The sequence below is a fragment of the Leptonotus elevatus genome, chromosome 11 (assembly GCF_054856555.1).
Source record: "Leptonotus elevatus isolate MCC_2025b chromosome 11, RoL_Lele_1.0, whole genome shotgun sequence".
NCBI lineage: Eukaryota > Metazoa > Chordata > Actinopteri > Syngnathiformes > Syngnathidae > Leptonotus > Leptonotus elevatus.
In genome coordinates, this window is record NC_141249.1 from 15,851,663 (window position 1) to 15,878,418 (window position 26,756).

The 26,756-nt window shown below is 39.3% G+C and overlaps 1 protein-coding gene across 2 annotated transcripts in view; it reads right to left on the reverse strand.

Annotated features, from left to right (window-relative positions):
- ncanb (neurocan b) overlaps positions 1 to 26,756 on the reverse strand; it is a 131,512-nt gene that overhangs the window by 72,469 nt on the left and 32,287 nt on the right. For both annotated transcript variants that reach the window (XM_086088711.1, XM_086088712.1), the window contains one exon: positions 3,524 to 3,609. In XM_086088711.1, coding sequence (XP_085944837.1) covers positions 3,524 to 3,599 — 76 coding nt within the window. In that variant the 5' untranslated portion in view covers positions 3,600 to 3,609. The remainder of the gene's footprint in view (positions 1 to 3,523; positions 3,610 to 26,756) is intronic.

Genomic DNA, 26,756 nt, shown 5'->3' on the forward strand with positions numbered 1-26,756 from the left:
CTTCAGTTTTCCTTTAGCAGTTACATCGCTACATTACTTTCAAAATAATAGTTGTGATACATATACATAATTTAATTATAATGATTTTAAACGAATAAAAAAAATTACATCATGATTTTGAAAGTTTTTGACCTTTAACCCTATAACACTTAACCTAACCCATGTCAATCTGTTTAGTTTTTTACAATGAATCTATTTTCTTGATTAACATGCTCTTATTGTATGAGGGCTAAATAACCCAACAAAAATACAGTACATTAAGCAAGAAAATATTAATGAACTTTACTTTAAAAAAAAAAAAAAGTTTTTAATTTAAATTTTTTTTTTATTTAGGACGAGAACTTTTCTTACACATCCCTGATTACATATTTGTGTGCCGCAGTATCTCCATATAGTTCCAGAGTTCCTCAGCCCAAAACGAACAGAGAATGCTTCACTTGGCACATACGTCTCCTCTGTTTGTGTTACACAGTGTCTGCGGTGGCATAAACCGAACCACCTGGCACATGTAACCGCAGGCTTTCCAAGAGTTCTGTTCTCATCACCCCTCTGCCTGGGACTCGGAGTCTCGAATCAGAGTGCCAACAAGTCTGTTTCTTTTTCTTCGTTCCACCAAAAGCATAAACAATACGAGCGAGGAAACAAACACCTCGGAAGCCGCGGAGAGCACATGCCCAAAGCAGGTAGTGCAAGGAGACTTACAGGAAGGCATGTATTTTATAGCACGGCTCTGAGGCAGGCTTTACAAAACACAGGGAGGAGCCATTTTGGGAGCGTTTCTAGACAGACAATGTAACAACACTCAGAGGCTTAAAAAAAAAAAAACTATTACTGCAGCTTACTGAGTCACTTAGTTGTGAAACTCTTCTTAATTTATTATGTATGTCTGCGTCATACTGCCCCTGGTGGCTGAGTCACGTACACCGGAAGGAGCACAATAACAATGGGCATTAATAATAATAAGGCATTGGATTTAAATAGTGCTTTTTTAGACACTCAAAGATGCTTTACAGAGGAATGGATACATTATTCCTGCACTCACACATTCACACTGTGGTGGCGGTGAGCTACTTAAGTAGCCACAGCTGCCCTGGGGCAGGCTGACGAAAGCGCGGCTGCCAGTGTGCGCCTACGGCCCCTCTGACCCCAAACATTTGCACCTTCCAAACACCAGTGTGAGTAGCAGTGAAGGCAATGTGTGTGAAGTGCCTTGCCCAAGTACACAACGACACGCGACTTGGGGAGAGCGGGGATCGAACAGCCATCCTTCTAGTTACTGAGCGACCGTTTCTACACCCTGAGCCACGATACACACACTGTTTAAATCTTTACATTCTATTTTAATGAGGTTGTTAATGTGGGTTTATTAGGGGTGTCAGGCGATTATTTTTTTTTAATCCTAATTAATCACATGACTTCCATAGTTAACTCACGATTAATCACAACTTTTATATCTGCTCTAAATGTACAATAAAATATCTAAAGTTTTCATGCTTTTGTTAACATAAAAGTGGAAAAAAATGTTTAACTAATAGTAATCTCAAAATAATTAATAAAATTGAGTTAAAATTAAGAGTGAGATATTGATTTGTGTTGAGGTCATTTTTCTGCCACTAGATGGCATAATTGGATTTGTAAGACATTGGTGACAGCTCAGTGCATTTGTTTTCATATTAAGAGCTAATTAATCTTTAAAACGAAGTAAAATGTGAAATTCTGCACATTTCTAAAATTGTAAAATACAACTTGACCCCAGTCTCCACAAATATTTTTTGAATTTATTAGTGCTAAATTTTGACGCGGACATGTCTGCTGTGTTGCGACTGGAATTCCCCCACTACAGGCTTTCCAAGTAAGGGGCTGTCATTAATCGCACGTTAAAAAAAATGGTGGCGTTTAAGGAACTTTAAATTAACTCAAAATTAACGCACAATTTTTTACACCCCTAATGTTTTTATATAATGCAATACTGTGCAGTGTTTTATTTCTAATTAAAAAAAAAACATGTTACAACATTTTTGGGAGTGTTTTTTTGGGTCTCCTGAACGGATTGATAGCATTTCTATTCATCTCAATAAGGAAATTTGATTTTAGATATGCACACTTTGAGTTACCACTGTATACATTGGTGAAGTTTGTCAGTTTGTACATTTCAAGTTAAAGTGGTGAGCCGAAAAAGTTTTGTAATCCCCGCTGTGAAAAGTAAACGGATAAAATTTACAAACAGACAAACAAGTTGACAGGCAGGAAAAATGATCCGACAGCTAAGATAAGCATTGCAGCTCCCTGTCTTAACTCTGGCTTTATCAAGAGTAAAACAGTGTGCCACTGAAGTGCAAAAAATAACTCTTTCTTGAGTTGCTGACAAAATGAGCGGATTAAGATTGTGCATGTAAAAAAATAAAAATCAAAGATTAAAAAGATGGATGAGAGCATGGTGGTTCTCTCTTTGAAGCTCTAAGCTGTCTAAACTCGCGGAATAGACGTCGCAGTGGCGTTAGAGCCGCCATGGGTTTTTAGTATTGGAGCGAAATGGACCAAAAGACAGAAATGCCAAGATTAACTGGAGTTGTTTCCGTGATGCTAATTGCAAAGCCAACGACGGCAAGCGAGCGATTACGACTGACGGCTCTGACTTATGTTGGTTTGCGCGTTCATTGAAGGCGGCTAATTCCTTGTTCCGACACGAACATGACTCATAAACATTGCACTGACTTGTTTGGGAAAATAAATGAAGGATTAGAATGCTGTAGAAGTTGAATGATTGTTGGATGTCCTGAAGACTTTTTTTTGCATGTAGTTTTATTGCTTTTTTGCCAGTCTGCTTTCCTGTACTTTTTTGTTTTCTTGCTTGATCAATTGAGTGTACTGCGGTATCCCCAAAGAAACATGGAGAAAATGAAGCCGATGCGGTATGTCGGACCTCAAAAACACAACATACAGTAGCTTTTAAATAATTTGAAGAAGTACGACCGCCCAAGCGATTTTAAAAGCACGAAAATGTAAGCGAAGACCGCACTGCCTCGGGTGCTAGCACACGTAGCATTAGCAATTTTAGCATTAGCAATACCACTTAGGCGTCGGAGCAAAGCAGCAATGAAACATGTTTTATCTTTTAATCATGCACATTTTCAAGTAGCATGATGTTAACGCCGTATGTAGCATCATCACTTAAAAATGAGAATGTTTACATTTTTTGACTTTTACATTATTCCAGAGAGGGGGCAATCTGTTTCTCTTGGCTTATGCATGCATGCTAAAACTCAAATATTGGAAAGGAGTTCCCTGTATTTTGTATTATATTTATTGTACTGTTGAGTAAAATCTTTTTCATTTTGTTTTGCAAAAATACTTCACATATATTCAAATGTGACTTTTCAGTACAGATGTGTGGTAATTACAAAAACAATGTAAATCAAAATTGTGCTAATAATAGAGATTGGAGGATATGAAAAAAATAATTGCGATCATTTCATTTGGTTCAAAGAATTCAGAGGTTGCGTGAAGTCGGGTTTGGGCTCACCCTGGCTGACAGCATGAAGCAGCAGCAGGAGTGCCAGCAGGTTCTGCAGTCCACACGAAGGCATCACGTCGCGCATCCTGCCGGACCTGAAGGCGGAAAAGAAAAATGTATGAAATCAACAATCTTTGAAAGCGGTGGCCAAATGTCTTCGGATTGGCAGCTGTCACTTCATTCGTCATTGGGATCTACGGCCCCTTGTTCTGGCGCACTCCGAAGATCTTTTCAAGGCTCCATTGGTTATTATAAGGCTTTAAAAGGAGGGGGCAGTGAGAACAGACTCAACTGGCTGCTACTGTCATGTTTCATCTCTCCCGGGTGTCATTTAAACTATAGGCCATTATCTTTATACTTCAGAGGACAAGTAGCTCCCATTTGGACACTGACAGCTCACTCTTAATGACTTTTAAAGCCTCGTATTGCTTTTGTCTTTTCCCATGTACGTATTCCTAATCGGAACCATTGGGTGGATTCAACCGACTCCAGCGTGCACAAGCTCACTTTGATGACAGGATTGGTTGAACAATGTGTTAAAATTGGTTACATATTCAAGTTTGGCTTTTTGTTTTATCTTATTGGTAGAAAAAAGACAACAGGGATTTTAATTGAATAAATGATATGCAAAAAAAAAAAAATACTTTGAGAAGGGGGAATAATCCTACAAAAATCAAGTTAGCGTGGTTTCGTTTCAATGTGTTTTTAAAGCACGGTGATTTGTTGAAAACATATTTTAGGGGCTACATTTATTTTTTTGTTTAATGACTAATTAATAAAGTAATATATAAATGATACTCCCTAATAGGCTAACAAGTATTGACTACCCATTTTGTAATTAGTAGACAATTGACATATTTCTGGAATTTACTCAAATGTAATATATATATATATTCTTTTTTCAAAATAATTTAGGAGGATTTTGTAGCACAAAAAAAACGTCACAGTAATTGATAGAACATGAACATATTCGTTGGACTACTTTAATGTTTTTACATGTATGAATTTATGTAAGTTGCCATATTTGGAGAATTCTTTCAAAAACATGCTTTGTGAGTGTAAATTCTGTGAGTGGGGGAGGAATAATTTTTAAGAAAGTTCAGAAGGAAGTTCAGAAGAATTTAGTTGAGTTTTGTACACATTTTGTATGTATAGTTGTGCCTTTTCAGAAATCCAATAAATTATTATTATTAGGCTAATAAATAGTTCTTACATTTATATGCCTTAAGGAAATTACAACCATTTTTAGTGGGGGGTGGGGCGGTTGGGGGGGGGTTGTTACGGTTTGCGTCATGGGGTCATTGTGTTGTTATAGTCCTGTATTAGTCACTCTTATTTTGTCACCTTTATTCTGTCATATAGAATGACTCTTGCCCGGTGAGTGGCACTTCTGTCAATTTGAATGTTTATCTTATTGTTTTGTTGCCCGGTATTGAAATATGAAAGGTACTCTCCACAGGAACGTGCATTTGTTGAGCAATGAGCAAACATTGACAAAGGTCTGACTACTTCATTTGGTTTGGTGTCCAGACCATTCCATCAAAATGAACAAGATAAAACCATCGCATTTCTTAACAAAAACATGGTTTACCCAGCCGCGAGGCTCGAATCAACAAGAGTAACAAGCAGATAAGGGGGCGGGAGGCAAATCCAACATGATGCGAGCGCGTGTGTGTGGAAAAGTGTGTACGGAGCAGCCAGGGTATATACTGTCACATTATACAGTATGACTACATGGCCACAGTAGCTATTTGTCTGCCAGGCTGACAGGAGCAGGCTGTGGTGAAGGTTCGAAGAAGTTAAGTAACTGTCAAATTGTGTTCGGGTCCGATACACATGCGCGCACACACGCTGGCTTGGTATGTTGTAATACTTAAAAGGGCATGAATGGTTTTACGGTATATGGAGCATAAAAATATGCTCAACGCCCCCGAACGATGTGGAAGTCTGTATGCACGACTTAAGCTCAGTGCGCTTCTAAGGATGTGTTTTTCTTTTCTTTTTGTTTTTTTTAGGGCGATGGCACCAGGGAAGATCACTGGCGAAGGCGAAGAGGAGACGTGATGGAAGGGGAATGGAACTTATTGTAATACAGGAAAGTGTCTGGTTGCTAATTAAACTGTCAGTTCGGCCACTGACTCGCAACCAGTTAGGTGAAAATGTATAATTTAGCACGGCAAATGATCACTTTCAGCTAAATTATGCAGAAATTATTATTTATTTATTCCCAACATCGTATCTTTGTTCATCTATCTATCATGTTTCTGCCATTCAGGCGGCGAAGCAGGCCCAGATTTCACTCTAAGTACATTTTTGATGAAACCGAGACCGAATCATCATTATTTCGGCATACTGTGGTGCCTTGAGATACAATGTTAAAAAGCTTGTAACTCAAAAAAACAAATCATCTTTCTCCTTTCAAATAAATGGCAATGTTATCAAAAAACAACAACAAAATTTGCAATGTGTTTTAATAAGAAATGGAGCACAATATAATATTGTACTTTGTATATTGTTCAAATTAGAACCCTTGCTCTCCCTTTAAAGGGGAAGTCAACCCACCCCAAAATTCTTGCCAATAATATGTTCTATGCAGCCTCACAAGTCTAAATACGATATTCTGGTTAATAATGCATTAGTGGAATATGAGCTAAGCAGCAAAATCCAGCAGTTTTTATCAATATCAGAAGGCGGCCATTTTGCCACTCGCTGTCGAGTGAAAATGACATCACAGTTGCTCAAGTCTCAGCGTCAGAAAACAGGTGAGCTGTGATTGGCTGTTGCCTGAGACCTGAGTAACTGTGATGTCATCTTCGGTCGACAGCAAGTGGCAAAATGGCTGCCCCCTGAGATGGAAAAAAACAGCTGGATTTTGCTGCATAACTCATATATATATATATATATATATATATATATATATATATATATATATATATATATATAGACTAGTGAGGTCATTTATAACACATTATTGTCAAGAAATGTTTAGGGTTCACTTCCCCTCTAATCTTACATTTTGGACACTTCTAATCTTATGATTTGCTTTGGACCAGCTTTTGTGTGCTACCAAGCCATGCTTGGATGATTTTGGTGTGAAAAAAAAACCTCGTGTTCTTCCTGTTGCATCAGTGAAAAATGGTGTCGAAAATCATGCAAAGAGAGTGGAACTACTGAGAACCAACTCCATTTTTTCCCCTTCCTTTTTCATAACGATATCATCCACATAATCAAATCATATCAAGGCACACATGGGAATATAAAATAGATATGAAGAGGCTCCAGCAGCCCGGGTGTCTATTGTGTATATAAGATGATATATGTGTCCCCGCAGCCACAGGACGGCGACCAAATGAGGTGAAATGAAGTCAGGCCTGGACGGCCGAGGGGGCTCTGAGAGTAAATAATGAATGTGGGCTCTCGAGGTGAGACGTGGCGGGCCTGAGGGCGGCAGGAGAGAGAGAGAGAGGGAGGATTTGGTGTGTGGGATGGCGGCGATGCTGGACACCGATAGCCCGTGTCAGTTACAGCTGTGTAGGTCCACTCGGGTGCATGTAAGGAGGCAAACGCTGACTTCATCGCAAAAAGCACTGTCTATCTGTGGCGGGGCCATTAGTATCTGATTCCCCAGCTGAATTTGTAAGTCTACGTTAAATAAGTAGGCTGGCTTGATCCCCTTCTACTCAGCTACAAGTTTGGTCCAAGGTTGGCTTGGTGGCCATGTGGCACAAGCAACCAATATCCAGTCATCCTTATCTCAATTGGTTAAGATTTTTTTACGGTTCACAAAACCATCAGCGAAAGGCTAGGTGGGAAGGTTACGACTATTGTCGCCATTATTACAAAGTGGACAATCCAAAATGGCCATCGATTGCCAAGATCTCGCCACGTTAAGTGTGGATGATGAGAAAGTTAAGGGAGAAAAAAAAAGTACACAGCAGGAATTTCTTAAATGAGTCACAAAGAAAACAGTTGGTAGAACACTGCGCCATAATGGACTCAAATCAAAGTACAGATTCCAGTCAATATCGAGATGGCTCTGAGAAAGCTTGTGAGAAAGTGCTGTGTTCAGATGAAACCCGAGTTGAGCTATTTGGCATCAACTCCATCGCCATGTTTGCAGGATGGAAAATGTGAGTACTGAGGCAGTTTTTTTGTTCTTTTTTCCAAAGCGCACTCACTTCAGAAGTGCATGTTTTTTCTTCACTGGGCATTGACGGTATACAGAACATAATGCCACAGCCCAATTTACACTTGTTTGAAGTAAGAATGTTGAAAGAAAATACTAAACATTTAAACGAGCCACTAAGAATTTCAGTAACGTGAATGTCTGCACTTTTGTCATTCTTACTAATCAAGTTTTAATTCATATTTTGACGTTTAGCGGGCAGTCCATTATTCCTAATTCATAAATGCAACAACTGGGCTATCTCCTATTTCCAAGATGGCTGAGCCCATGAAACCAGGATTCATCAAAATAAATAAATACATATTTTAATAATGGTGCATTCCAACTGCAATAAATTAATTACTACAATTATTGAGAGGGATCGATGCAGATTGTTATCATTTTGATTGGTATATGATGGCATCCAAGACACATTTGTCTTCCTGTGCCTCAATCAAACTCACCAAACTCGTCTTACAATCACCTATGCCACAACTTAGACCTCCTCCAAACGAGTCCAAAGTTTAGTCTACTTTCAGTCATTGAATTGTCAAGTAAGGCTGCTCGATTATGAAGAAAATATTAATCACGCTAATTTGGTAATAATTGAAATCACGATTAGGGCGATCATTTGTTTTTGGGCGCAAAACAAGAAAATGTTTAAAAAAACGTAAAAAATATTAAGACAATTTTTTTTTAAATGAAACACTATAATTATGCAAGTTTGGACCAAACAAGAATTGTTACATTTGTTATTTTAAAATAAAATGAAATGTGCAAATATATACATTTAACTCAAAATGTGTTTTAATAATCTTTTATTTTTTTGTTTACAATTATGCCAATTTTGTAATTGTGGAGTGTAGTAATTGAAATTGTGAATTGAATTTCGATGAGTTGCACAGCCCTATTGTCAAGTATAAAATAAATAATACGGAATTCCCAGCATGGCACAGAGTGGTCTGCCAAATTCCCAAACACGCTAAACTAACGAAAATCATCATGTGCCCGTTTTTTTTTTTTTTTGTTACGCCGAACGCAGAAGCGCTTTTGACAAACCTTAAATGTTAAACTGACACTTTCCTTCAGCGTAAGATTTTGGATGGAGACGATTTTACCTGTACACGATTTTCTATGCCTGGCTCACCAATACTTAAGAGTCGGTGATCCACAGTCGCCATGCCAACAATAGACCCACTGTATTCCTCATTACAATCCAGTGAACCGCCCAAATGACATTCAAGCTGCTGTCTTACGGTTAAATGACTACAAATTGCTGCTTCAACTCTTGAAAACTAAAATACAAGCACTTTAGGAGAATACTCAGGGAGCAGGGTAAACTGCTCTTCCCAATGTTCGAAAAGCTAATTATGTAATTACCCTTAAAGTTTTCTTTGTAGAGAAATAACTAAAGCAACTTTACTACCACTACTTTGGATTGTTGTTTTTACCACGCTTGATCATTGAGTTTGCACGCTGATGACATGTTTTGCCGCCTCGCCGCAAGCCCTTGAATCCCTCCGAAACAAATGAGCTGCAACAAATGAACCCGCACTCCACTGCCACTTAATGATTACTTAAAGCCCCACAGGATAATCAAAACTATTATGCCTCGCGGATAGGACTGCCGCACTTAAACAAAAAACAAAAAAACAAAACCGCCTCTTATCTGTGTGGGTCCATAATAGCAATCTGTTATTCTCTTGCTATATTACGGTTTTTTTGGGTCCCTTGAGCTAAAGCATCAGTTTACAAAAAATACAACATTTTATTTGTACCTCACAAGTTAAAGTATTGATATTACTACCGTTGTTTTACACCTCCAGACAGAGGCCAAGTGCAGCCGCCTTCACACAACGCCCACATGCAAAATGACGCATGTGGTCATCTCTGGAGTGTGTGTGTGTGTGTGTGCCTGTTTCTGTGTGAATGGACGGGCATTTGTTTATATCATGCATATAGTGCACAGACAGATATCACCATTATGTGTGGGTGTCTACCTGTGCGTGAAGATGGACGGACGTTTGTTTACATCGCAAAGGCGTAAATGGACAACAATTCCAACCTCAGGCGTTTGGCTTCCCTTAAGAGTTTAACATTGCAAACAGTGTTAGCACAGTTTGCATGAGGCGAGCGAATCAACATTTTTGGGCCAGCGCAGATCACCACTGGGCGGGAGTCTAACGAGTCTGTGAGTATTGTGAACTTGGCTGGACAAAATAAAGATTTGAAGTGGATTTAAAACTTTACGCCGCAAGCTCCTGGAGGACGAAACCTTTGTTTGAACAGCAGAAGGTCATTTTCAGGACAATGCATTCCACGCAGGCGGGCACTATTAGTATTTTATGCTGCTCTGATATCTACGATGTGAAAATGTCAAAAGATTCACAGGAGGTCATATCATTAAGAGGCACAAGAATGTGTTGTTTACGACAACGGCAACAGGAGCGAAGCCAATTTCAGCTCAACTCACGCGGCAACTCTTAAATGTCGTTTTTTTTTTTTTCTTCCTTGACAATGTTTTGTCGCGCGTGTGTGCACTTGGATGGGAAATCGTTGGTTGGGCATGAGATTCACATTTTGCCATATGTGCACTAACTCATAATGAAGCCTGACATTTAAGAAGATTTCAATATGCCATGTATGAAATAGATGAGGAAAAGCATATTTTTTGCGCCAAGAGTGGAAAATGAAAAGCTCTATTTACTATAACTATTTAACATTCAACAACTATACGCCACACCAGGGCAACGGCACCAAAGTTATTTTTCCCTCTGTGGAGGAACTTTCAGCACCGTGAGTAGGCAGGACAACGTTAGTGTGAAAAGCAGCACTGCTGTGTTTGTACCACAACATCAAAAGAATGTCACAACTAGAGTGAAGCATTGTGGCGGCCGGCAGGATCGTGTTATCCAAAAAATGTCAGGTTTCTGTTGGAAAGCAACAAAAACAAAAAACTGGAAAAACCGACTAGAACATCTGAAAATGATTTGGACTCGGGTTTCCCAATTACAGTTTATTAACCGGTTCTTATTGTTTATTTATTATTGTTTGGTGATAGAAACAGCTAAACAATGGTTAAGCAATATGACACGAGAGGGAATAATGTACTCACCACCCTTTTTGAAAACGGATTCAGTTCATTGGTTCGGTCATCGTTTTCCAAAGTAAAGGCAAATGTTTGCAAATGTCTTGTTTTGATAAAACACAAAAGATAATCAGTCTACTTTCATCAAGGACTACAGAAATCAAAGAATAATTACTGAAGCTCAAACTGGACAATTTGATTCATTTGATAATCGATAAGTTGTTGATTCATCTTGTAATTGCGATGGCTCTAATTTGAATGTTATCGGTTCAAAATGAACAACCAATTTCCCAGTTGTAAGAGTTGTACAGGTAATATTATGGTGGATTTTTTTTTTGTCATTGTAATGATTTATAGTAGTCTCAAAACCTGGCATTTGAACAGAAACAAAAAAAGAAGATTTTTCGCCTTCTGAGAAACTTTTAGATCCATAACAGAGGCAGGACAATGTCAGTGTCAAAGACTATTCCATAGTTCCGGTACTTGTGTAAAGTTTAACGTCTGATTCTCAGTCGTCTTGTAGTGTGAATGTAATCATCATTGTCCAGATGAGAATTTTAAACGGCGCACCAGGAAGAAGTCAAAGTGGCAGCTCCTGCCTTCTATGGCAATTTTAGAGCTGTAACAGAGCTCATCGACACCAGTTTAACATCTGACACTATAGTAAAATAGTCACCCCAGGACCAGATGAAATCCATTTTCTTTGGCTTTGGAACTCATCCCATCTTGTTGTGTTGAAAGCACTATTGCAGTCCAACCAATATTTGATGTGACGGTAATGTAATATTGCGGTAATTGCTGCTTTCGCTTAGTTTCTGTAAAAGGCCCAGCAGATAAATGCAGGATCTCACAGCTCTGATGCGGCATTTTTGCATGGAGTCCGTTTTAAAGAAGCCAACGGCGCAGGCGTTAAGATGGCTTTTGTGGATGTTTCCCATCAGCGTTACGGCATTGTATCGCTTTAGAAGATGATGTTTACGGGATTTGAATAGAAGTGGAAAGCTGCTGTTTGTTGCAATGAGTTGCTTCTCAGCCAAATGTGAAACAGAAAATAATGTGTTGAAAGAGCACCGCACGATGCCGAGCGGGCTGCTTCCGACAAAAGCGACTTTGCCAAGGATAAGTTGAAGGGCTGTGCGGAACTATGGAGAAAGCTATTACTTACAGTTGAATACCACACAGGTCTCCTTTATTCATTCACAGAAGAACCCCCCCGCCCCACACATCCCCACCCCCACCCCCGAGCCAGCCAGGGGCCAATGCTATTAAAGTAGGATCTGCCATTACTTTCTGTAAAACATATTACCTCGCTCTTGTGTCCAGGAGAGGCGAGCTCACCCCACATGAGACAGGAAGTATAAGGTGGAGGTGAATTGATGAAAGGTTGGGCGGCGAAAGAGGAGGCTCGTGAAAAATGAGAGGAAGGTGGAAAGCTTTCTACACGTCGAGGCGTGTGGCCGGGGCAATTTTCAAAAATGTCCGAGACTTCTCTTTTACACGGTGGCAAATGTTAAACTTGTTCGGGGGCGCGCCAAGGTCGCCTCGGCCAGCTGCTCGTCTTCCCGCAGGGGAGGAATACAAATGTGGCTGCGCGTCACGGGTCAAGAGTAGGAAAAAACCTGTCACCTGCAGAGGCGTGACGATATAGTTGGGATGTATTCGACTGTGCCTTCCAGACAAAACTTATGTAGGACCAAAACTGTCAAAATAGAACATAAATAAATGAATAAATAAATAAATAAAAGTGAAAATAAAAACAGATATAATTTCAAAGAATACAGTAAAAAAAAGAAGAAGTTTAAAATAAAATAAAAAATAAAATAAATGAGATTAAAAAAATAAATATAAAAATAAATACAAACTTAAATATATAAATATAATTAAATATAAATCAATAAATACAATTTCATTCTGCAGACTCTCTGTCAGGTTGAAATGTTATTCAAATAAGGGGGCGGACCTACGTGTGTCGTGGGTTGGGTGAAATAAATAAATGTGAGAGCGTTTTTATTTATTGATTGATATTTAATTATATTTATATATTTATTTTTGTATTTATTTCGACATTTATGTTTATTTTTATTTTTTGAATCAAGTTTTTTATTTTTGTATTTATTTTTACTTTTATTTATTTATTTAGGGATATGTTTATATTTTGTGTGTTTTTATTTCTATTTATTTTTGTATTTAATTTTTGAATTATATTTTTTATACCCGTTTTTATCTGTTTATTTATTTAGTCATTTATTTATTTTTAATTTTGGCAGTTTTGGTTGTCCATAAAAACTTGCCCAAGTAGAGCATTGCTGTAACCGTCGTCCATTCTCAGAGAGCTGTTGCGGCTTCACACATTCAGATAATGATATGCATTGGCAATATGACAGTCACAATTGGGGAGGCATTTAAGAGTACCCGGAGTTTACTGATCAGCTAATTGAAATAAAAAAAATTAAAAAGCCACAGAACAGCGACTGTGATTAAATATCAATAACCGACAGCACACTCGCCATTCTTGATGTAGGCGTGACGACGACAAGACATAGCACCGCTGTCTCCGACACGGTTGGCTTCGCTCGATATGTTTCACAAGTGCGAGAGCAAGGCATAAACAGAGCAGCCATTATCGCATCCACAATCGGTCTCGCGCGCAGGTGAGTATTTCAAGAGGGAGAGGGATGTAAATTTCCGTCAGCTTTTTCTACTATTATCCCCTCTCTCTGTCTCTAGTTTCTATTCTGCCAGTGTGGACGGCATCCAGAGACATGTAATAAATCCTCCGTGTTGACGGCAGGTCGTAAAGACTGAAGAGCTAATCCAATTTTGCGGTGTGAGGGGGGCGTCACATCACCCTGGGGTTAAAAGGTCTCAGAAGCAGTCGATAAACCCGCGGCATCAAACCAACAGGCTTTCTCCGGATCAGAAGAATAACAGATGTCTTGACCGGGAGCCACGGAATATGAATTCAGTAGGAAGTCGTACGAAGCTATATCACATTCCAACTGGGCAGTTTGTCAGCTAGTCATGCAGTTAAGACAAAGCTGAAGAGGAATCATGGCAGAACTAAAAAGGGAACTTGTTGCCAAAAAGTGGTACAGTAATCCCCTGGTATTGGGACAGAGCCTTGTCGCAAATAGCGAAAAAACGCAAGCTAACTTTGGGCAAAAGCTAACATTCTCACTCACATTCTCACACAAGTTCAGTGTTGTTGTTGTTGTTTTTAACATAAGGGCAAATTTTAGAGAAGCGAGACAGTTATTACATTTTCTTCATTTTTACATTTTATTTCTGTAATGCAATGCACAGTTTTTCTCATGGGCAGTATATCCTTTGTATTTTCTACCATCTAAAATAACATAAAAAATATTTTTCATATTGATACAAAGTATTTTCCATATTTTCACTGCGAGAGATATTTCGCCATTAGACAGGTGCCAATGCTGCATGACAATCAATGCAAATAAATGCGCATCACAGAAGACATCCACGACCTTCTTTATCCATCAATCTTCATAATGGCGTGAAAAAAGCACGCATTAATACGGGAGACAAGTATTTGAATGGAGGGATGAGAGCCATTTTGATATGTAATGACATCCCCTTGTGTGTTTCCTCATGGAGTTTGAGAAGTACCTTGGAGGAGGACGAGTGACAGGCTGAAGGGGACTGAGACGAATGGATGGCATGTACACATATAATTGGAAATAACACTGCTGGAGTGTCCAGTTGAGTGTGTGTGTGTCTTTTGCCTCTTTCTGGTACTTACGAGTCTCTGCCCAATGATATTTTATGTTACTCATTAAATAATCTTTGGGTAGCATGAGTGTGTGTTAGGCTTCAGTAAAGCCCAGCGGCGGCGTAATCTACCACTTTGTGCTGTTAAATCAATCTGCATCTCATCACAATCAAAAGAGAAACCAAAAATCACAAGCGGGATGAAAATGCACTTGTGTATTTGAAAAAAAATAAAAGTAAAATAAAAAATAAATGGTGGTGGGGGGGGGGGGGGGGGTTGTTGACGAAATATCGTTTGACATCAGGGGCGGGCAATGTACCACCTGCAGGGGCATTTGAACAGGCTCATAATGTAGGAAGAAAAGCAATTAAAACCTCAGAAGAACTGTTGGAAAAAGCTCACAAAACATTTAACCAGGATTGGGACAGTCGCGAATTTTAAAGGTCCCAGGGTTTTTTGTTTTTATTTACTTATTTATTCTTTTTTTCCGATCATCTTTGATGTCACTTTATCGGGTTTGCACGATAATTTGGGTTGAAATTTGCCTAATTAATTATAATTAATATTAAACTTGTGGACTATGAATTAAGCAGCAAAATCCACACATTTGTATCCATCTCAGAGGGCGGCCATTTTGCCACCGGCGGTCGACTGAAAATGACATCATAGTTGCTCATGGCTTAGGTAACAGCCAATCACACCTCACTTCTTTTCTGAGTTTGGTCATGTGACCGCATGTTGTTTCTTTCGGAACGCTACGAGGCTTACCTTGCTTTCTTTATCGGCGTTTCACATTGCTCGGCAGAGAGCCAGCCGCCATTCTGCGTCATTACGCACTGAAAGCGTTGCGGCGTAAATAACAATGGCGGCGTACATCCAAATTAAGTTTTTACAAAATGTATTAAACTGGAAATGATTTTTGAAAATTGTATCTGATACTTACGTTAGTACCAACCAAATAAATAATATAGAGCAAACTTGTCATTACAATCGGGGTTCCTTTGAAGCAACTTTGATGTCATTTTCAGTCAACCGCCATGAGTGACAAAATGGCCGCCCCCTAAGACGGATAAAAAACAAGTGGATTTTGCTGCTTTATTCATATTCCACAAATTAAATATTAACCAGAATGCCGTGTTTAGACTAGTAGGGCTGCATAGAACATATTACAGTAGAAATATATTTTTTGTGTTAACTTGCCATTTAAATATGTAGATAACTCTACTCCTCTCCTTCATTTGATATGGAAATTTTCCTCAGATTGGGAGTTGCCGATAAGTGGGCGTCTTGTGTAGGCTACAGCATATTATCTTCAAATATGAATAATATATTAGCAACAAATCGTTGAATTCCTTTTAAAGGGTCTTTGAAAGAGGACATAAAGTGTATCAAGGTGGGTGGGAAGTCAGACGTGGTGACAAAACACCCGATGGGATGAGAGGATGAATGACGAGGAAAGAAATCAAACAGAGAAACCGCCAAGAAAAGAAATGCCCAAGGCGGGTAAAGCAGGGAGGGGGGTATAGAAAGCAGCATCGAGACACCAGCACCAGCTTTCTTGGGCTTTGTGCTGATTAAATATTCCCACTTGAGTGGTGTATGCACACAACGATAATAAGGGTGAATTTGAAAAATTGTTCTTCCCCTTCTGATCAAAGTCACAAAAGGCACAATGATCAGATGTCTCTGATATTGACTATTATGAATGATTATCAGTGATAAGAATGATTTTCACACACACTTAGTGCACAAGTAGACTGCTGCGTTAGCTTAGCTACCAAGCTAGCTGCCATGCGCTTGTTATGTGGGTCCAAAAAGGCAATGTGTTATACATATGTGATTATGTTTTAACCTTTTATATTACAATCGCGGTTGATTTCACGTTACAGTCAACACTACAGCATAGCTCTTCTTTCCAACCTTTTTTTTTATTTCTACAGTGCAACCCAAACACACGTCCTTGCTCTGAGACACACCGGGATCCCCCCCGAGTGTATCGATTCTCAAGCGCTCTCATTTGGGAGAAACACAATTTATGAGACCTGCCAGACTCCAGCTTTATTTACTTATTTACCCAGTGCCTGCTCTGGCGCCTTTATGAGCTAGCCACATCCAAGTAGGGCCATTATTTAAGGGTGTGTAAGTATACGTGACCTTCATTCAGAGGGTAAATTGATACTCACCAGAGGGGCCTAAAATCGTTGTGTTTGTTCGTCTTTGCGTTTGGGTTGTCTTGAAGAAGCCGTCAGCGAGCTACCACACAGGGTTTGATTTGTGCTTTACCCCCTGCTGCAAAGTAGATGGGCATTAAATTGCACCCTAACATCATTTGAGCTCTTAAGTGACAATGGAGCATTCCAGAGGCATCTTCTCCTTTTGAAGCCCCTTTCAAACGGTGTGCATTTTACTGCTTTTATTCGCGAGTAGCAGTGACATGGAATGGGTGGACAAAGTGAACAGAGGTGGGACTAGACCTGAAGAAGACACCATTATGAAAATATATATAAAAAATTCTGACGGCTAATGGCTATTTAAAAAAATGGTGTATGCAAGATTTAAAGCTGTTCTCCGAATCATTTTTCAATCAGATCTGATTCGTCGCACATGTCGGGAAACTTATCATCGGCAAATCTCATCGGGCTCGGCTTGTAATTTGATGTGTATATGTTTACTGAAATTCTGTCTCTTGATTAAATTTATGGATGGGTGAGTACCTTCTCTTAATGGCTTAAGAGTTGTGATCATAGTACTTCACTCATTGATTTTCACAGAGGTTGGTGCTGTCTGAGGGCCATCGCTACATCTGCTGTTTGTTGGCTTGTTTGCTTTTAATACAAAACTACACAAACCATTTTCATGAATGATTGGTGGTACATTTCAAGCAAGATCTCAAAAAATATTCTGATTCAGGACAAACTTTAGCTTTTTTACTTTTTTTTTATCACCATGGTTGCCAGCAGGATTACACAAAAAATACTGAAATAAGATAACAAATTATTGTGCCGCATGGCCTAAGCAAGAACCCAATAAATGTTGATGTGGCTCCCAAAAACTTTGTTGACGTTTATTACCTCAAATGACTTTTTATATCTCGAAACATTCCAGATAGTGTTTGAATTGCCATTAACTTATTTGCTCCCAAAAATGTATAAATACGTTCTATTTTAAATGTTTTAAGTGACCCAAAGACGTATTTATACGTTTTATTAATGGGTGTTTTTTTTTTTATGCTAGAACATACACAAGGCTTTGATGCAGCCTCTCAACTGCTAAGAACAATTGAAGAAATGGTAGTTATTACACAAACGGCCAGCAGGTGGCAGCAGAGCAAAGGAGATCAACCAGGGCCATGTTGGAAAAAAAACTCAATGACTCACAATTCTAAATAGTTTTGTGAATAATGATGAAACTTAACTATATTCTAATACTAATTGCAGCAAAACGGAAACAGGTAGAAATATACTTTTTTCCTGATTAAAGAAGAGACTCTAATCTTTATTTTGGTAGGTTTCTTTTTTTTTATAGCAATAGAACACAATATTCTGTGGGCCTTGCAAAATCAGTCAAAATCCAGTAAAACAGCCGGGAGTAAAGGGGACTGCTTCAGTGAAAATGGCTGGGAGTGAATGAGTTAAGAACCAAGCAGCCTGCTTTTAAAGGGATCAAATTGTGCTTTGGCCTCTGCTGCAAACTGTTCAATTATGCCTTGGCATAATTGTAGATTTCTTTAGGCTTCATTATGGTCTAATGAGTCTTTTGGTTTTATTTTTTTAACAAAATGATATTGAGGACATCAAAAGAGCGCAAACAAATGTGTGTGGCAGATTAAAGTTGTTTTCTCATATGCATGTGTGTGATAAGAAGGGCCTTAGTCAAGTTTGACGCAGACGTCGCAGAGCGTCAAACCCCCCCCAGCTACTGTCTCACACCCCCTCCCTCCTGATGCTGCCAGCCCCCGGAGGAATGACGGAAGACAAGAGGCCAGACAACATCAGGCTGCACTTTGATCATCTCTCCGTAATTGACAGCGCTCCAATCCCTGATGCGTCTAGTGCGGCACATACACAGTCACGGTCACAGAGGGCCTGGTTTACTAAAGGTTTGAGTAGAAAAACGGGCGCAAACTTCATTCCACTCTTGTAAACATTTTTGAAATGCCAACAAAAATGATCACAACATATCGACAGCAATGCAACTTTGGAGCATCTAAATGGTTTCAAGGCTTACTTGGGGACAGTCACAAGAAGGAGTCATGCTATATCACCTATGACAACGCTACATTTTCTTCTGTCTGGGCTTTTTTCAGCACACTGTGGAAATTCCCAGAGCAGTTTAATGGGTGTGCTATACCAAGATTGAAACACAAAGTTATGCTGGATGGGCACATATGTGCATGCAAGTGCCACATGCTCTTTTATGGCTTTTATATGGTTGCCCCAAAAATAATCACAACAATAGATTAATTTTCTGTAACTCCGTAATTTTTGTTTGCCTCTTCCACTATCACTTCCAATTCTATTACTTCAAACTTCATTTTGGTCTTGTGGAGTTCGCCCAAATATTCCATGGTGAAAAGTTGAAAACCATGAAGGCAACCCTAAAGGAAGAAAAAAAAAACATATTTTAAAGATGGTGTAACTCCGCTACTTTTACACCTGTTGAAAACAGAGCACACAATCTATTAGACTGAGCAAACATGCAATTTAGCGTTAGTGTTTCAAAGATTGTCCTTGTGGCTTGTCCTTGTAAAAAACAAAACTAAAGTGTGAAAGATTTTTTGAGGGGTCCAGCTAGATTAAAAAAATTTTTTTAAAGGAGATCTTGGAATCAAATTTAAATTTAAGGCATGATGGAAGGAAGGAAGGAAGGAAGAAAGGAAGGAAGGAAGGAAGGAAGGAAGGAAGGAAGGAAGAATTTAGGGCAGCTGTGACATAAACCTTACACTATATGCTGTGTTTAACACATCGTGTTAAGCAATATATGTATGTCCAACCCTCTCCAGTCTCCACAATGGGACATTTAACCTTGTGGCTGAATCTGTCATTAATCATGCCTAGCCTTAACAATGAGTCAGTCCGCTATGTGTTAATTGGTTCAAAACAGCGAGTCATTAGCATTGACACAGAAGACCGGGATGTATGACAGCTTAATAGCACTGCACACCAACAATAAAAACCATTAACCTCCAAGATTAGAAGAGCAACTGAATGGATTACATGCGACTGACCGTAAGTAACAACAACAGCCTTCCATTTAATTTTCCATGTTGAGGCTCTTCATTCCACAGCAATGCGAAATACTAATTGTAGAAATGTACATTCGCAGCCCATCTCCCGCTGCTGTAAAGCGCGGCTAATTTGCTTCCAATTAAGCGGCTAAATCACTTTATTACTCCATACTCAAGGACGGAGTGCCTTAATATGGCTTTCCATGATGGTAGACCGAGGTGGAAATGAATAAGCACCTGCACGGCAGGCTGTAATTTTCCCCCGGTCAAGCTCCAGGCCTGCAGGTGCTTATCGCTTTCATCGCGTTAACTCAAAAATGTGTAGCGCTCTGCTCAGTCCTCCGGCTTGGCTGCTTCTATGTTGGGTCTTCATTTGGTTAATTCCAAAGTGTTTAGTGCTAGAAATAATCTCCCTAGGACATTGGAAACATACAGGGCAATTGTTTAAAATGTCTTGAGAAGATAAAGGAAAAACAATTCGCACATTTTTCATTTTGCTGTTCTGTATGGGCGCTGTAAAGAGGAGATAAATCATCCAAGGGCTAGCAATTAGTATCTATGCGGCAGTGTTGTTACACTCTAAGAAACACATGGAGACAAATAATTCTGTATGATAATATTCAGTTGCATATATATTGAACATTGATATTGTCTTTTAGACATTACTGCTTTTTTGTGTGTGCTTACAAACAGTACTAAAAGCTAAGCGTCATACCTCAGGTGGCCAATGCACGCATACCAAAATGAGCAGCACAATTTGCATTGTTGGAGAAAGTGTGGCAACATTTTTTTTTTTTTATTGTTTTGAATTCTCAAGTTATCAATGTAAGTTGTCATTGGACTGCTCTCTGTTTTTATATAGTATAATATTATTGAGTGTTTTTGTTTTTTCTCATTAAAAAGGACATTGCAACGTTCTGTTTGGGAGGCTAAATACATTATTTTGGTTAATAGTGCGTTAGTGAAATATGAGTTAAGCAGCAAAATCCAGCAATTTTGCCACTTGCTGTCAAGTGAAAATCAATGACATCACAGTTGCTCAGGTAACAATCAATTACAGCTCAGCTTAAAAAAAAGGTGAGCTGTGAATGTTCGTTGCCTGAGCCCTGAGCAACTGTGATGTCATCTTAAGTCGACAGCAAGTGACAAAATGGCCGCCCCCTGAGATGGATAAAAACGGCTGGATTTTGCTGCAAAACTCCACAAATGTAATATTAATCAGAATGTCATGTTTAGACTAGTGAGGTCACATATAACATAATATTGTCAAGAAATGTTTAAGGTTTACTTCCACTAATGACACTTCTATTCAATTCATTAGGTACACCAACCAGCACAATGAGATCCAGTGCAAGACCTGTGTCGAATATTTTGCCTGAAGCTTGCGCAGTACAACCAGAACGTGGAGGCGCCGTGCTTAAGAAGGTTCCCGCGTTAATGAATGAGCCAGCCTCTTAGTTACATACGGCATTGATAATTAATGACGAGCAACATGAAAGCGCAGGCTGCTCCCACGCCGTGACTCACCACAGATGCAGACAGAGCAGGCCGTGAGACTAAGACGAATGAGCTGGGAGTGTGGCTGTTTTCTCAATCTGATACATTGACATCCACGCACTTTGTTCTAAGGAAGGGATGTTACCCATGGAAATGTAACTCATTGTGTGGATGCTTACTTATTATAGCATTTTATTCTCCTCTTTTTTTTTGCCGTGCAATAACTCCCACATAATACATCCAATTTACACTGTTCAAATATACTTGCTTCAAAAATTCACGCCTTCTGGGGTATTTATCGTCTGATTCCACATTACTTACAGTATTGGCACAATTTAACGTTAAATATAAATTTTTCCCCATTCATTTTCATTGGGACTGAGTCCTACTTTCCATGCCCACTTCCGTACATACAACTGACCATCATTACCAGCTGTCTTATACTGCTCATTGGCGCATTTGGTAAATTGCCTTGTCCACTAACCAGGAGGTCCCAGGTTCGAATTCCACCTCCATATATCCATGGCAATTATGCTAAGGGATATAAATGTATACCAACTGACTATCATTTGTTCCACTTTTCCATCTAACTGAATGGAGGGTACTGCATGCCTAGGTGGCGCTGGTGAGTGATGTTTTTTTTTTGTGTGTGTATTTTTTCAATTGCTATCATTTGTTCCACTTTTCTATCTAAATGAATGGATGGTACTTTCAAATAACACTTCTCCATATACATTTCGACTTGCTTCAAAAATTCCCGTCTCCTGGGTTCAAGTGTTCTTTTTATTAATTTATCTTTCAACTACAATTAATACTTTGTAATTTTCACATAATTTATCTTTCAATTTACTTCATAAGCATTCATCTTAGCATTCATCTATTAGCATTCAGCTTCCAGCATTCCCCCGCAATTTCTGTAGAAATTGCACTTAGTCTAGTAGAAATAGTGTTTGTTAAAAGGGGGGAAGCAAAAACCTGGCACGCCACGAGAACCACATGCACGGTTGCATTATGAATCAAAGAACTAACTACGACTGCAAATTTTTGCTTAGGGACATCTACTGCAAATGTTTTATCTTAATGCCAGGTCTTAGTCCTTAATCATCGCCAATAGCTGGCGTTAATATTATTTTAATCCGGATTCTAAAATTGTATCGCCTTTATTCAAGTTAGTTTAAGTAAAACGTCACAATTCACATCAAAACGTAATTGCATCTCCTCAATGAAGATAGAAGCAGCCAGTACAAATGATGAGAAAAGGTTCATTTTAAACAAGGAGGAATTGCTTTGCAGTTGGACGAAGCGCGGATGAGTTTTGTCTAATGGGCTAATACATCTCAAACTAATGGACCTTTAAAGGGCTGAGTGAGGCGCTATACGTGCACCCCCAACCACCCCAACCCCCTTCTGAGATCGAGACAGCCGGAGTGACCTTCTGAAAGGTGCCAAAGAAAAGCAAACAACTCATTTATCCGACCATCAGCACAAAGAGCAGACGCGGGCGGGGGGGCGACGCGAGCTGGCGGGAGGCCTCCGACATCAGGCTGCTGGTTTCGCGCTTGGACGTGGCGGCATGGGCGGCGCACGCAGGTGGGTCGCTTTAAACACAAAGCCCACACATGAATCTATCCTGGCTGGGGGGAGGGTCAAACGGCTAACAAGACAAAGCATCCAATGCAAATCGCGGCGGCACAGCACACATTTCTACATGGCAATTTGGGCATTTGTCAAAGCAGCGGTTCTCAAACTGGGATCAACTTGGGGGTCCACAGAATTATGTCAGATCATTTTATAAAAGTCTATATCTACATACATCTTTACGCTTATAACGATGATGATGACATTACAAATATTTTTCTCTCAAAAAATTTGAATTCATCAACATAACAATTTTTTGTCCCAAAAATCGTCAACTTTTAAATTCCTTTGGCATCTGGGGTACAGATGGGAGTTTTGTTTAATTGGCATTAAGATTATAAGAGTTTCCTTAGAAAAACATTCTCCTCCGGAAGGTGTTCCCGGACCCCAAAAAATTATAGAACCTCTGCATTGGAGAGTGCAATCAGAGGGAAAAGAGCAGCCAATTAAGGATTTTTGCAGTGCACTGATTGCAAAAAAAAAGTCCAGTGGTGGATTGTGGTGGGGTGATATCGAAAACAATGAGCAAGAAAAAAAAGCGCAATCAGAGCAGAGCGATAGCAAAAATGTCCTCTTAAAAAGTGCAGCACGTTATCATTTGGCACCTTGATTCTCCGCACTGGCACATGACAGTAAATGATCAAACACTTGCTGAAATGGCTGGAAATTTAAAATATTATCTCGAGAAAATATTTTTAGCAACATTTGATTTTAACATTCTATATACCAAAATTAAAGTGAAATTAATAAGGTACTTTTGCAAACACGTGTCACGTTTTCGCTCTAGTTTGCGTTCGGAACAATACTGTCACCAGGAGGTGTTTGCCAAAAATAATAAATCCTTGCATATTTGTCTGTCTGAAAACACAAAAAAAGCCAAAGAAAAAGCAAAAAAACAACAACAGTCAAATCCTTTAGATGCCCGTCTCTCAAGATCTGCTGACATCTGACTGGCATGATGACGGATGATGAACGAAACTGAAACGAGTTGTGAGCCATCCAACCCTTAATTGCAATCAAACAAGCATGAAGTTCACTTATCTCATCTAGAAAAATAAATATGGATTTCATATCTACAAATCTTCTGTTGACATCTCTGAGTAAGAGAATGTAGAATGGAAAAAGGATTGACCCTTGAGGAACACCTCAGTAAGGGGTAACAATTCTTGCTTATGGGGTCCAACAACCACAGAAAATTATGTATTTGATTGATTGGTTTGTTATAAACCTTTTTGCTCTTGCCATGGTAACACCCCCCCCCCCCCAATCAGAACACTTAATAAATGCATTCCTTGGCTTATAGAGTAGGTATAATGAAGTTGAGTCTATCAATGATCCACTGAGAATCTCCACTAGGCACATGCAATCCACTTTCAGCTGCAGTGCTGCTGCCTCAGCACCATAAGTGTGTGTAAAGCTTTAAATCTATACTTTCTAAAGCAGTGGACTAAAAGGTAGGTGGTTAGGAGATCCTTGCCTCTACCCCACCCCCTTCCAACCCCTCTAATAAACCGCCAGGGAGCTTTTAAAAACCAGAGTGAAGTTCAGTACAGCGTGGAGCATCCCTTTCTCAGCTTCCACTGGGAGCACTTGACGTGTACATGGCATGACTGCTAACATACAGTAACGAGACCTTACAGCAGAGTGCAGTAAATGACTGTATATCACACACGCGCAATGTACAGCGGAGGTATTCTTTACGTTCTCGACCAATCGTTTTGCACTACAGCAGCCAAGGCATAAAAAGCAACAAAGAGATTCTGAAAGCATTGAGCCTGGTAATATTTGTTGCAATTTTTTCAAAAATTGTTAATCAAAATTGACTTATTATTATTATTATTATTTTATTTTTGTTTATTAAACAATTGGTTAACATACTGTAAATAACTAATGTTGGTAAAAATACAAAATTTTACATAGACATTTAAGATTTTCAATGCATTACATAAATGGTCAATTAAATGTAAATTAATTAATTTTAAATGTGAATTTGTTCCTTAATTATCATCTTGTTAGCCAAATAAATAATTTAACAAATTTACATCTGCATTTGATCTTTTTTTAACCTCATTTATGAATGACTCGCTAATGTGTCCATTTTTAAAACTCAACATGGCCCATTAGAATACATCTTATACAATAATCATCACAACAAATTACAAGCCATCTGATAAGATAAAACATCTGCAAATACGTACTAGGCTCGAAATAGGCGGTTTCGCATTGCATTTTGAGCCTCAAACAAACACGTTGAGAGACAAAACTGCGAATGTGGCAAAACGCAGGGCTGCCAAATGTTAGGCAAATAATTGACATCAATTTTTCTTTGAAAAAACAAAAGCCACCTACTGTATATTGAAAAGACAGATTTTCAATGCAAGGAATATGACATGTCAAATTATGTCATTCATGTCAAAGTCAATTTGAGTCTCATGAATACCAAGTCAAAGTCAAGTCCAGTTTTTCATTAGTTTTAGCCAATCAAGTCACAAGTCCAAAAAAAATCTTTTATATGTTCCTTAGCTCAGAAAAGGTTGGCAAAGACTGCACTGCTGCTGTAGCTGAATTTTAGTTAAGGAAGTACCAGCAAAAAAAAAAAAAAAACAGAAGTTTGAACCCCAGACCTTGGGGTAGACAAATAGACTTAAGTTCACATGTCTACTAGCACTTTAGCTTTAGCACTAGCTAGCTCCAGCATATTGCCCGCGTAGCATACAGCATTGATGCGAGCCAGGGACAAACAAGAAGCAGCTCATCTTTTTGGCGTCTCGCTCTAATTCCCGCCGCTCTGTCAAAACGATGAAGGTCACGCTAAGATGGAACCCAATTAAGACGGGGTCTCAAATGTTCTGCCTGCAGCCTTGTATTTCCCCTTGTTGCGCGTGTGTTTGTGTATGTGGGGCATGAGTGAATGCTTTTGCAAGCTTTGTACTCGACAGTATCAAGGAACCGAGCGCATGGGGGCGGGCGACAGACGTCCCAGCCCTACCATGACAGCGGAGCACATCGCTGAACAGCAGACCTCATTTCTTCGAGCTGATGGGACGTTATTGTAGACGCCACATAAGGGGAGTGACGCACACATCAGGGTACACTTTCAGGGGCTCGGATCAATCTATCATACTCGATCCCAAAGCAATGTGAGTGTGGGAATTTGGTCGGGGTGAACAGTGATTCTTCCAGCAAAGGGTGGAAGGTTTTAGCTGTGTGCATTAATCAGCGAGAATACAGTAATCCCATGCATATTCATGGTTTGCTATTCACAATTTCACCTACTCAGGTTTTCTGTGCGCGCTCTGAAGCGCCCTTAGATACAGCCAAAGCTCTGTCTCTGGAGGAATTAGTGTCAAGGAAGGAAGTATGTTGAAGTGATGAATGAGGGATGAGGTTTGTGCGTCGTACGTGTGTTCCAACTTGTTTATAAATTTGGGTATGTTGGTGTTGTGGGACCGGAACTCGAGTCATACATATGATGACCAGTTTTTCAAAACTAAAAACTGAGATAGTCCAGTTTTGCTGAAAATCAAGTACACAATAAATTCTCACCAGTACCAAATTTAAACGCTAGTCAATTTGGTTTGTGTTATTATTTTAGCTAAACAGTTGAACAGCGCTAAACTAGTTAAATGCACTCACCATTATCCAACCATTTTTTTTCTCAGTCCTGGCAGCTGTTGGAAACTGGTTATTCCGTTTACCTTGCGCCGTTCCTACATTATAACATTGAGACTATTCCGCCAGAAAAGCTCAGCTCGCATATCCCATAATTTTAAACTCTGAATCAGGAAGTAGTTCTAGCTCCAGTCTGATGAAAACTGCTAGAATGAGAACGCAAGCGTGAATGTGAACGTAAATAGGAAGGAATTTAACAGTTACATTATTTTTGTATTGGTT